Source organism: Mustela putorius, unplaced genomic scaffold, assembly GCF_011764305.1.
Source record: "Mustela putorius furo isolate JIRA1106 unplaced genomic scaffold, ASM1176430v1.1 tig00003858_pilon_pilon_pilon, whole genome shotgun sequence".
Taxonomy (NCBI): Eukaryota; Metazoa; Chordata; class Mammalia; order Carnivora; family Mustelidae; genus Mustela; species Mustela putorius.
Genome location: NW_025422010.1, coordinates 45,616,840 through 45,630,130, shown reverse-complemented (window position 1 = coordinate 45,630,130; position 13,291 = coordinate 45,616,840). Strand labels below are relative to the sequence as shown.

At 37.5% G+C, this 13,291-nt stretch overlaps 1 protein-coding gene across 3 annotated transcripts in view; it reads right to left on the bottom strand.

Moving 5' to 3' along the window:
* Window positions 1–13,291, bottom strand: part of DCC (DCC netrin 1 receptor) — a 1,143,668-nt gene that overhangs the window by 113,248 nt on the left and 1,017,129 nt on the right. For 2 of the 3 annotated variants that reach the window (XM_045065635.1, XM_045065634.1), the window contains exons 17-18: window positions 9,151–9,383; window positions 3,972–4,110 (exon numbers count right to left, since the gene is read on the bottom strand). In XM_045065635.1, the coding sequence (XP_044921570.1) occupies window positions 3,972–4,110; window positions 9,151–9,383 (372 nt within the window). The remainder of the gene's footprint in view (window positions 1–3,971; window positions 4,111–9,150; window positions 9,384–13,291) is intronic. The other variant, XM_045065636.1, reaches the window with a different exon arrangement.

The following is a 13,291-nucleotide window of genomic DNA, read 5'->3' as shown; positions in this document are numbered from 1 at the left end:
GAAAGGAGGAAGCAGGCTCCCTGCTGAGCAGAGAGCCCGATGCGGCACTCGATCCCAGGACTCTGGGATCATGACCTGAGCCGAAGGCAGAGGCTTAACCCATTGAGCCACCCAAGTGCCCCATCATAACATTTTATTTTTAATGCACTGATTCTCAAAGCCACTAGTATTCCACATTAATCAATCATAATTACCTAATCATAATAGAATACCCTGACAAGATACTTAATATATTTAAATTAAGGGGAAAAAAAAGCAGAAGGAACATACATAGGTCCAGTGCAGTTGAATCCTGAGTAAAGAAACTGCATATTATATATTTTTAAAATATTTATTTGACAAACAGAGATCACAAGTAGGCAGAGAGAAAGGTGGGGGTTGGGGGGTGCGGTTAGCAGGCTCTCTGCTGAGTAGGGAGCCTGATGCCGGGCTCCATTCCAGGACCCTGAGATCATGACCCGAGTCAAAGGCAGAGGCTTAACCCACGAAGCCACACAGGCGCCCCATGTATATGGTTTTAGTGAAACAAGAACAAAGACATTCTTGCAGGAAAAGAAGATTTGTTATAGCAAAATGCCAAAGAGGTAATACTACCTTGAGAAGAGTTATTCTTGTAAAGGGTTCATTCAGGATGTTTCCTAAGCCAACAGGAAGGTAAAACATGGTCACAAATTGACTTAGAGTATTAGGCCAAGGATAATAAGGCATTGTCCTATTATGGAAGTAATTAAACGATAATCTTTCTAACTAGTCAGAATATTCTGTTTTCTTTTAATTGGGTTAAAATTCAAAATGACACTTATTTAGAAAATAGTCAAATGGTGATGATTAGATTGCTTCACTAAATCTGTTATGGTATTCAAAAAAGATAAAATGACTTCAGCTTCACCTAGCAAAATAATACACTGAACAGGTGGTTATTTAAAAAAAAACCAAAACAATCTAACAACTAATCTATTTTAGGTGGTGTGCGCGTTTTTCTTTTTCCTCAAGCCCTGTGAATGTTGGTGAACAGAGATTCTGGTATTGGAATCAATAACTCAAATGTTTAGAATTATTGTATAAACTTCACACTATTTGGAGAGGAAGGAGGCCTTCACGATCTCAGGGCTGCCTACTGAGTCCAGCAGAACGGCTCTGGGCTCTTCCTCTCCCATCTCACAGGTTCTGCCTGGAGGAGACCTTTCAGAAATTCTTCACTGACTACCACTCTTCTTCAGAGTAAATGTAAATAAATGACACATAATAAGAGGAGCACCTTGTAGTGCAGTTGGTTAAGCATCCAACTCTTGGTTTTGGCTCAGTTCATGATCTCGGGGTGGTGGGATCAAAGCCCTAGTAGGGTTCTATGCTCAGCGGGGAACTACTTGAGTTTCTCTCTCTCTCTCTCCTGCTGCCCCTCCCCGCTGCCATCTCTCTCTTGCACTGTCCCTCTCTCTCAAATATATATGTATAATCATATTATATATAGATATATATTTGGGGTGCCAGCGTGGCTCAGTTAACTGCCTTTGGCTCAGGTTATGATCTCAGCAATGGAGCCCCAAGGAGGGCTGCTCAGCGGGGATTTTGCTTCTCCTTCTCTCTCTGCCCATCCCCCACTGCTCCTGCTCTTTCTTGCTTGCTGGTTCTCTCTCGCTTGTTCTTTCTCTCTCTCAAATAAAAAAAGACTTGGGGAGCCTGGGTGGCTCAGTCAGTTAAGCGGCTGCCTTTGGCTCAGGTCATGATCCCCGGAGTCTGGGATCGAGCCCCGCATTGGGCTCCTTGCTCTGCTGGGAACCTACTTTGTCTCCCTCTGCCTGCTTGCCTGCTGCTCCCCCTGCTTGTGCTCTCTGTCTCACTCTCTCTCTCTGTCTCTGTGTCAAATAAATAAAATCTTTTAATAAATAAATAAATAAAGTCTTTAAACAATGTAAATAAATAACAAATAATAAATATCAGGCCCTGGTATTGACTACACTTTCTTTTATAGCCTCATTTCCCTTTGTTGTCTGATGACTACTGCGCTCCACTCCCTCTGAACCACTCCTAAGTGTCTCTAGGAGACATATTTCTGATATTGGCTTGTGTACTTTTGTACAGGCTGCTTTCCTTTGAAGTCCCTGGAATGGGTCCCTGTTGATCCACCCAGGCCATTGCTCAATTCTTTTCTTTCATGAAACCTCCCTTGATTTCTCCAGACAGAATTTATCCTTGGATCTGTTTGTTCAGATTCCAACTTGGCCAAAACTCTGCGGTTGTATTTCTTATGTGACTTAGGATTTTTGGCTTTCTTTTTTTTTTTTTTTTTCCTCCTCTGAATGGTGTCAGGCAACCTTCAAGTTTTTTTCTATTTTACTTAACTGGAATAAAATTAAGGATTTATCACCTGGACAGAATGAAATGTTTTATTTTGAGGATTTGTCAACCACTCTTATCTTTATCACAAGCCATTTCAGCACAAATGCGTAACTATGCAGTCCCATACAGTCTTTATGTTACTGCAGAATTAGAAGCAAACCTAGAATTATTTCATTCACTTCCTTTCCTTCTAACAGCTATAAAGTCTGCAGACACTTGTGAATTACTTCTTGCTTCTCATCATCACCTGGGATCCCATCCACATGCTATTCACACTTCTGTCCAGATCATTATCTGTTTCGACAATCACCTTCCTACTATCCACTCTCTAGCAGTTAATATCTTATTGTCAGCAATGGGTCTCACCGTTGGTGTCCCTACAAGGTTATGCAGTTGATGAGAAATGAATAGGATATATTTATCAAGCCAGGTGTTAGGGCACACTTTATGTTCATGAAAGGGAAAAATGAATGAATTTGCTTGCTTTAAGAGGAAATGACTGCTCCTTCTCTTTTGCTCAGGGAAGACCCAATGTCTTACTGGTTTATGTTTAACTCCTTTCATCTCCTTTTAAGTAAAAAGGAAGAGCAGGACCCTTATTCTCCCCACAGAGCATAACCCATTCAGCATGTCTTATTTGTCCTAAGAAGCTGTGAGTATCTGGCATTCAGGGCAGAATTCTAAGAGAAAGAGTTAAAATATGTAAACATATAAAATAGAAGATTAAAAAAAGAGGGATGTTGGAATTAAATCAGACAAACTAGAAAACTTCTTATAGAAAGAAGTATCCACAAAAAGATAAAAAATATTAACAGTAAACTCTGAGTTAAGGAAGTAGCTTGGAAGAAATGCACTGCGATACCATGGGACAAATTCCAATGGAATTTTATTGGTACATATTTTTTTACATTTGGAAATGTGTGATGTAGTTTACCCCAAAACAGACTACCATGAAACCAACCAAACACTAGGTTAAACCCTGTATTCTCCAGATGTTGGGATTTCTGTGAACTGTAAAAGCCAAGTGCGCCACGTGTCTGTTAAGGTTATAAATTTAACCTTTATGATCCATAGTAAATGTGACTGGTAAAATTTACAGTGAATTACATTTTCCTGTGATTTGAACTATTTCGAATTGCATGAAGGTTTTCCATGCATTGTCTTATTTCTAAGGAGTGAACAGAACCACCCAGAAACTTCTTCCCAGCTGAGGTTATTTATGGTAAACATCAATGCAGTTATGGTTGTAATGCATCGTATCTAATTTCTTTCCAAAAAAAGTAAATACCCACCATGACTGCTAGTCAAAGCCTCAAATGTTTTGGACAGAGTTCAGTGCATGGATTTCGGCCTTTACTTGAAGGTATCGGAGAAAAGATTTATATTCAGATCTCCCAAGTTAATGTCCAGATTAAAACCAGCACTCAAACCACTGGGGACTCATTTTATTCTTTTCTAGAGTGGGGAGGATAATACTAGATATAAAAGTGCTTTGAACTACAAAGCATAAAATATTTTCTGCTGGATAAGGTATAACTTAGACATCATAGCACATGAATGTTCCAACTTCCACAAAACCTGGGAAACACCATCAAAAGCAGAAATTTGGAAGCAAGGCTCCTTTCACATACCTGCTTCATACGTGGTGGCATGTGCAGTCATGCTCCATGTGCTTGACCTTCTGTTTTTTGTTACCATGACCGAGAACTCATACATCGTGTTGGGTTTGAGGCCCGTTGCTGTGTAACTCAGAGATGTTGTGTCTTCTGACTGTACCAATGGGGAATAAACAAAGAGAAAAGATGAACTCTACCAACTTGCTTAGTCAAAGCATGTAAAGAGACAACCAAATAACAAACAAGGAGTCTATTTCCAAATAGCATAAGACCTAGGACACAGCACTTGCTCTGCTTCCTTTCTGTCAGCTAGTTTACACTGGCTAATTGTAGATCCAAAACACAATGGATCCAATCAGGTGCGGTGTTGTTCAGAGGGGCTGCTAGCTGATCAATTTTCCCAAGGAGGGCAGTAAGCACTGTGTCGGGACCAATTCTGCTTGCTTCTGTCAATTCCATTTTTAAGCTAATCTCCACTGACTTTAACTTTCATTTGTTTGTAATAACCAAAATCTTTTATTCCAGAAGTTTTAGTTTATATATTTTAAATAGATCATCATGATTATTTTTCACTAGTAATAAAAGCAATTTCTAGAGATCTGCTACTTATGATTTTTAAAAATATTCTTTATAGAACAAACTTTTAGTGTTCCCAGAATCTGTGGGGCTATTATAAAGAAAATAAACAAAAGAAATGTTGAATTGTGTGGTCTTCTTTTTATGCAAAGTTTACATGAAATGCACATTTAAGTATGGTCACTGGAGCAACTGATCAGGGAAGGAACAACAAATTGGATATGTATTAAAAGATTATAATTGTGTTAATATTATTTGTCTTTTGAATTCATTCTTTGTCTTTTGAATAGCAGGTTAAAGATATCTTACTAGAAAACAAAGTATCTATTTCTATAGCAGCTTACTCAAGAGATCAAAATGGTAATGAAGAAAAAAAGAACCGGTTAATCTTCCAGGTTAATGAATATTTTCCATAGAATCAGGCAAATTTTGCCTTATTTATGCCTCTTATAAGTATCAATTTATGCTTGGTATTTAGATCTTGATTCTTTTCCAAAGTTTAATATTTACCTTCACTTTTATATTTATTACATTTTTAAATATCTCTGTTTAGAAAATCAAGGAGAGATCTTTTTCCCTATCTATGTCACACCTATCTCCTCCTATACTACTGTAGTATGGTGTATCTTTTTTATTCTACTATGAATCCTTAGATTATAGCTATGAAAATCCTACACTTCATTACAAAACCAAATAAATATTTAACTGTGCTAATAACATTTTGATGATGTGCCCATCCACCCTATTAAAGTGATGACCTTGTAAACATCTATCAGAAGCTCTTCTTTAAAATAACTGTAAAATGTGGGCCCTAAGTAAATGTAAAAATACTCTGTAGACTCAGGAAAATAGAATTTCATCAAATAAAACACAACATGGGCAGCTAGTATCTGACAGGCTGAAATATAACTTCCAAACCTGTCTTCTTTTACTACCATGAATACCTCTAAGTCTTAGAAATGGAAATAAGGGGAAGACATGGGACAATGAGTATTTTTCAGCTAGGAAGAAAAGATCATACTTTTATAAAACTAGTCTCTTTGAGCATAGACATCACTGGCATTTGGGAGGCTGCTAAGCAACACTGTCCTTGTTTGTGTTTTAGAATGACACTCTTGCATTCTGTAAATGCCAGGAATCCACTGGGTTTTCTCAGGAACCTCATGGAAGGTTATTGTTCAGAATAAATCATTAGCCTAGCAGCACTTTGGAAAATCATGGCCAGTTACTTGAGAGCATACAGTGCAACAGGTACTACCCCACTGAGCCTCAACTTACTCATCCATAAAATGGAGATAACCATAGCACTAACCTCCCAGCATTATTTAAAGTGTCTGTAAAGTAAAACATAGTATCTGGTCCAGGGAATGTATTAAATAAATGTTACCTACAATATTTCATGCATTGTCTAATGTGATATATAACTTTAGGCATGCGTTAACTTCCCTTTTGAATTGAAAATATCTTGAGGTCATGACTGAGTCTTGCACAACTTTGTATATTCTGTAATAGCTATGCTATATCTGGCAAGCACTAGTCAATATTCAGTGAATATATTTCAGATATAAATTTATATAAAACATCATGTGATTAATCATTTCAAAAGAATGTAAATTACAAAAAAATTTCCTCTTCTGATAAGGAAGATCAAGACAGAGTTTTAGATATAAATGTCTGGAATATGGCTTGATTTGGGATTAAATGAAGTATTCCTGTGGGGATAACTTTGGATAAAGACATTAAGTCACCTGAGTTCTAGCTGAAGTTTCATGGGAAATCTTTTCCAAGTTATACAACCTAATGATGTCTTCAAAAAGGAATCTACATACAGGTTTAACTACGGAGACCATTACTTTCTTTATAGTAGGTGTGGATATTCCAATCCTATAGATGAGAAAAATGGAAGTGAGCAAGTTCAGTGACATGACAGGACATAGCAAACCCAACTCCTGCACCTGGGTCATTGGACTTCATGTATTTATTCTTTTCCCCCTCTCTCTTGTATATATTCTGCCTACCGAATAAAACTATGCTTGGGAGTGAGATGAAATAATAAATAAGAAAGTTGTTTGAGAAGTTCACAGTGTAAAACCAAAGCCTTCTATTACCACTATCTGAAAAATGTAAGCTTATTTGTATTACTTTTTACCACTAACTGGCCATGATTTTCCAAAGTGCTGCTAGGCTAATGATTTATTCTGAACAATAACCTTCCATGAGGTTCCTGAGAAAACCCAGTGGATTCCTGGCATTTACAGAATGCAAGAGTGTCATTCTAAAACACAAACAAGGACCGCTATGTATGGTCTGTATTTATCCTTGCTATCCAACTTACCCCACCCTTTTCTCTAAAACTCTTCATCTCAGGGTAAGGTGTTTGCGAAGGGGGACAGAATGTTAGTAACTGAAAGCCTTAGGTCAGGGAAGATGGTGGGAAGAGGAACATTTAAAATCTAGTTTTTTGTTTGTTTTAAAGGTTTTATTTATTTATTTGACAGAGAGATATCACAAGTAGGCAGAGAGGCAGGCAGAGAGAGAGGAAGAAGCAGGCTCCCTGATGAGCAGAGAGCCTGACGCGGGGCTCAATCCCAGGACCCTGGGATCATGACCTGAGCGGAAGGCAGAGGCTTTAACCCACTGAGCCAGCCAGGTGCCCCGTTTTTGTTTTTGTTTTTATTTTTTTTTATTCCCAATCTTCAATCCATGACAGAAATCAGCCTCTGGTTACAAGGAATAGTTATTGGGTTGCGTCTTACTTTGCAGGCATTCTTTGTGAGACTCAATAATTCCATGTGTGCTGTATTAACTATTCAACTGAAATCATTTGCCTCAAGAAAATCTGGAACTTAAGCCATTCTGCAGAGAACAATCACTGTCCTTCAGAACATTTCACATACTGGCAAAGTACTCATGGCCATTCTGTGAAATGAATGTATTGACAGAGTAGAGCAATTATGAGCATAAAATTTTTAGAGTAGTCTTTTAAAAGTAAATGTAGAATTGGACAATCTGTATATAAAGAGAGCTTTTTTCAAAATGTCCTCATATGTTTCATTGGTTGTCTTATCTGATAATGTTATCTTTATTTATCGTTCTGCTGAGCCCTAAATCTAATACTGCAAGGAGACGGATAGGGTACTTAAAACACATGTTATATCAATGATACTATTTGGACTTGCCTGGGGAATTTTTCCAAATACCTGACCTAGCAGGGTGACAGCACCAAAGAAAGCTTTTTAAAATGGTTTCAACTAAAAACTGATTTATGATGAAAAGTGAATTTTACAACACTTAAAAAGTTGAAAGAGACTAAAATCAGATGCAGCATGCCTACAGGAAGAGAGAGGCAGATTTACAATACTATTGGTGGGATTTTGCTTTAAGTCAGACACTCCCAAAGGAAATTGTCATCCCTGAAATCACCACTGGCTAGAAGCTAAATTAAGCAAGATGGCAGCTTCATGGAGAACACTGCATGAAATATCAGGAGACTAAAATTTTCTCCGAGAGAACGGATCATGTCTTCTCAGATAAGGGGCATCTGAAGGAGCTGGAGTGCCAGGATTGCACTACTGGTTCCTTGGTTATTTTTAGAGCTATCTTTTTCATCCCAAACCATCGTCTTGTGAAGGTTTATGTTTTAAATGTGTTTTCAGATATTATCTCACTTGAATAACTTACAGATTCTTTGAAGTGTATCAGTGGAACTAAGTGTCTTACTCCTTCCAAAATTATAAATAATATGTTAAGCAGCAACAACTAAACTGTGCGCAACTGCCTCTAGAATCTAGCACAGTTCTAGGGACATCGTAGGTACTTGACAGACCCCTGTTAATTTTCTCATTTAGACCACATTTTGTGTATTGTTTGCATACACTAACATTGTGGCAGGCTTAGGAGGTAAGAAAATTGTCCCTGCATACAGCTATTTGCTGGAGTTGCTAAGGCTGGCTGACAGAGACTTAAAAGAAGTAAAGACAATGCCTCCAGTATCTGTTTCTACTGAGCTCTTAGCAGGGTTGTAGGATGACTCAGTGAAAGGGGTTGGTCTAATGCATAATAGTTAAAGGGGAGTGTGCACTATGGTTTTCTTTACCACATGAGTGTGTTTCAAGGCTAACTGAGGAAGTAGATGCTAATGGCTTCGAGTGCTTTCTAAGGACTTTATAACAAAGTCTTCCGGTTGTGTTCCGAGGCATATGCACTATACAATGTGTCTCTGTAACATTAATAGGGTTGACTTTTGTGTCCCATCTAGATTCCAAATAAAAGGAAAGACACCAACATCTACCCTGAAAAATGAATGTGGATCTCTGCTATTTTCTAAGGAAAATGGCATTCCCTTGTCCAGAATCGAATCATTTACACAAACGCAGCATCTGCTGGCATTTGAGTAACATTCGACATTTCTTGAGGTTGTTCTACCTTGCCTTAGAATTGCTTCCTAAGATACAATTATTCCCATTCTAATTTTAGATATTGAGTTATTAAAATGCTTTGTTTCCCATCTGGTGTCACTGCAGCAAAATGACTCACAACCGTCCAGGAAGCATTTAAAACAAGGTATTAAGCAAATGACAATTCATTTTAAATTTTACACTATCAGTTAGAACTTCACCTTGTATTTCGCATTCGCAGAAAAGCTGGTCCTCCACCGGACAGTGTAAAGTCGCACTTCAGATGTTTTTTGGTTCTTAGGGACAGAGTTGTCTGCCCAGCTGACCCTCACGGCATCGTAGGTAAGAGCCACAGCCTGTACACCTACTGGTGGGAGCATGGGGGTGGAGACATCTGGGACCGAGGTGGGGAAATCATCAAGCAAAGGATAATAATCAACTGGGTCAGTGGGATCTGGGGTTAAAAACCCGCCAAATGAAACAAACAAATAAATGCATAAATAAAAGAGTTAAAAAAAATAAATATCAGTGGTAACACGTCACGATGAGTTAAATGCATGGCAATAATGATGAAAGGGAACATGAGAAGAACAGAAAAAAATACAATTAATTCAATCGGAAAACTCATTAGAAACAGTATTGCTTTATTACAAAAATAACTGACTATTTTCTGTAATTCACTCATTTCCCTATAGTGGTTTTATCAACTCCATTTTGGTGATCACTTCTAGCTATATATCCTAAAAGTCCATTTCTTCTTAGAATGTTGCACATTGTTTTCTAAAAGGTCTAGTATAGAACTTGTGGGTTTTATAACTATACAGATAGCTTAAATACCAAGATCAAAAGGAGCGTCTGGTGTATTTCCTCCTGGTAAGGAAATAAATGTCTATCCAGTATCTTTTTTTGTTTGTTTGTTTGCTTGTTTATTTTTCTCCTTTTCTATCTTGATTTGTTTCTCTAGTGCTTTCATTAATGCTTAGACTATATCTGCATAGTATTGTTTAGGCAAGAAATAAATAAAAAAGCCCAAAGGGCTCTGTGGTCTACAGCAATCCATCTACGGCTATGATTACATAAAGCTAGCCTGACCAAGTCCATGGTTGTGTGGCCCAATGATATATTTGGTAAGTAGGTTTCTCCTAGCACTTGGGGTGGCAGGTTTTCAAAGACTGAAATCCTTAAAGAAAGTATGTAAGTAGCTGTTTTATCCACTTTCCCACAGAGTAATTCACTAAGGCTCTTAAAGCATACCTATATTCTGTATTACTTGTTCCAAAATGTCAAGTTCCATGGGAAGACTTTATGTTATCGACTAGGAAGACAGAATAAACTGTGTGAGGTACACACAGGCTTTGATCCTGATTAACATAATCAGAACCTGCGTGACGACATAATCTAAACCTGCTTTTAGAAAATTCTCTAGAAAAAATTTGTACTCATTTTTATGCTGTGGATATCACAGTCACAAGAGTTTATCTTGTGGCCATAACAAGAGTCCAGTTTTGAGTCCTTTGTAACTAAGACTTTTCAGTTTTTGAAATTTTACCTTTAAATCATGTAATATATATTCTCACTAACAAAGAAAAAAAAGCCCTCGGGCTGGGCATATAATGACATTTGGGGAGCTGACCTGCTAAAATGTAGAGTTTCTGAAGGAGTGTACATAAAGAGTTTATATTTTTAAATAGCCTAGTTCCAAGCACAGCAGATGCTGGCTGGTTTTTGATGATTACTTCACTTTGTCCACTATATTTCAAATGCCTATCCCCTACTTATTACTGTGTTTTCCAATGAATTATTTAGTAGTTTACTGGGCTGTGGTCTTTGGAGCAAAATATAAAACCTGAAAACAAAAACAGAACAAAAGGAAAGGGGAAAAAAAAGAGAAAGAGAGAGAAAGAAAAATGTGTGTTTAAAATTTAATGACAGAGCCCAGGCTTTCTGTATTTCCTTTGATGTGTCTTTTTATTAAGGGCTCCTTTAAACCCAAATGGATTTATGAAATGATGAAGGGGGAGCTGAAGAGCCTCCAGGAGGATCCCAATCAGTCACCAGGTTGGTGCATCGGTGGCAGGTGTTTTGGCCAGACTGAAGCAGGTACTGCCTCCCTTGTTTCTATTCTTAGCCGACTTTCCAAGAAGAATGTTATACATACAGGAAGACTATTCTGAATCACAGACTTCTTTTTTGACCAACCTACATACTGTGTTATACTGTATTTGCTGTTTCTTTGCTTAACCTGGTTTTTAAACCTATATGAATTTCATCCTACGCCACAGGTGTCATATATAAGGTTTCAAAAAGTGATTCTACTTGGAGAAATACTAATACTCAATCTGGCTGTTTCTGGATTTTACAACAGTCTATTTTTCATGACCTGTGGAGTTTCTTGAAGTCTCAGCTTCCAGAATGCGTCCCTCAAATTTCAAATTATGTTTGTTGGTAGTTATCTATGGACTTACATAACTTAAGAATTTCTATCTCTGGCTAAGCTTTTCTTGACTTTTTTTTTAGTGGATTTGTTTTCAGGAATGGGTTGTCATTTTACTTGCCATCTCCTTTAAATCTGTACTGTCTAATACAAGAGACACTAATCACATGGATAGTTTACATTTAAATTATTAAAATTAAATGCAATTTAAAAATCACTTCTTCTGTTGCACTAGCCAATTTTAAGCATCCTATGGCCATTTATGCCATCTTGGTTAGTATAGATATAGAGCTTTTCCAACAAAGCAGAATGTTCTAGTGGATAGCAAGCACTATTCTAAATACATATATGCTACATGCACTGCTCATTACATTTCTGAGTAGTTAAATTAAAAACTGAGCACAGAAACTGAGTAGTTAAATTATAAGCATTTTTTTTTTTGTTAAGAAAACATTTCTTGAAAAAAAGACATTTTTGTTGCTAAATAACTTTTTTTTTTTTTTTGCAATTTTTAGGTGCCTTACATGTTGTTGATTTGCAGTGGTTATAGTCAAGAGTAAAAACTAAATAAATTAAAAATTAAAAATAAAATAAAAAACATAGTCTCAAACTTTTTGCTAAAAAGAGAAGCCCATTCAGTTCCTAATAAGTATTTTGGTAGAGTTCATGAATTTTCAGTTCACATACTAACATTCCAAACCAGCTTTTAAAAATAATAACATAATTTTACATCTGGATTATTCTTCATTCAGACAGTGATAAAACAGTTGAGAATAAGCAAAATCAAGCAACCCAACTCCTTATTCCCCGGCCTTCTCCAAGCTCAACTTGTCTTGTTCTTGCAACAATAAGAACGAGAAAGCTCTACTGCACGAATAAAACTCTTGACACGCTCCTTTGACCCAGTGAAACTTTCCTCTGCTCTCATCCTCATATGCTCCGGATGAGATGGGGCCCCAGAGATGAGACCCACTGAAGAGCAGGTGTTAGCGGAAATCATCACGGCCTGATACTTACTCCAGCCTGACGCACTTATTGCCTCCGATTTTTTATTCACTTGATGCTGGCCTCTTCTAAGTCTGCTCATGGGAATACTTGCAGAATTCAGAGACAGAGCACTATGACACATTTACTGATAGAATTTCCCCCAGAACCTTAACCTTTGATTCTATTTATTTGTCCTCTGTTCTCTATGACATGTGGAAACCATAAAATAAGTCTGCCACATCCTTCCCGTTAGAAAGGACTGGCTTTATTCACTCCTCTTCAACCTTGCCCTAGTGACTTGACTTCAGTAAGGAAATGCCTCACATGATGTCCAACTTTTGGTATCCATTCATCCCCCCAGATGCATTAGGATTAGAGTCCTAGCAGGAAAAAATAGTCTTATGGATCACTGGTGTTTTAGAAACCACTCTGGGAATGCCGTATGCCAAGGATTAAAGAATGACAACAAAAGTGAAGGCAGAAGTTAATGTCCCAAATGGTTCTTTGTGAGCAGCTTATCTTTGGTTCATGTAAACTTTATTTTTGCTACCACTGCTTTTTGCTCAAAATTGATTTTTTTTTTTTTTTGATCACCTGAGTGTCCCTTCTTTGTGGGCTTTAGTTTTGGCAAGAAAGTAGTGTTTGAAAAGACTAGCCATAGTATAATTTGTGTGGCCTGATCACAATCTCAAGGACACACTGATGAGCAAGTCCTCAACATCTTTTACCACACACAGGAAAGAGATGGCTTACTGGATGCAAATTATGGGAAGGACAAATACAGCTAAAGTGACCTGCTATCTCCCAAAGAACCCTGCTACTGACAGAATAAGAGAATAGGGGGAAGTGAAAATTCTAGATACCCTCCATCATGTTACCTCATGGTTTCCTATTTTTGACCTCCATCTGCCTCATGTATTTAGAGATAATGTGTTTGATAG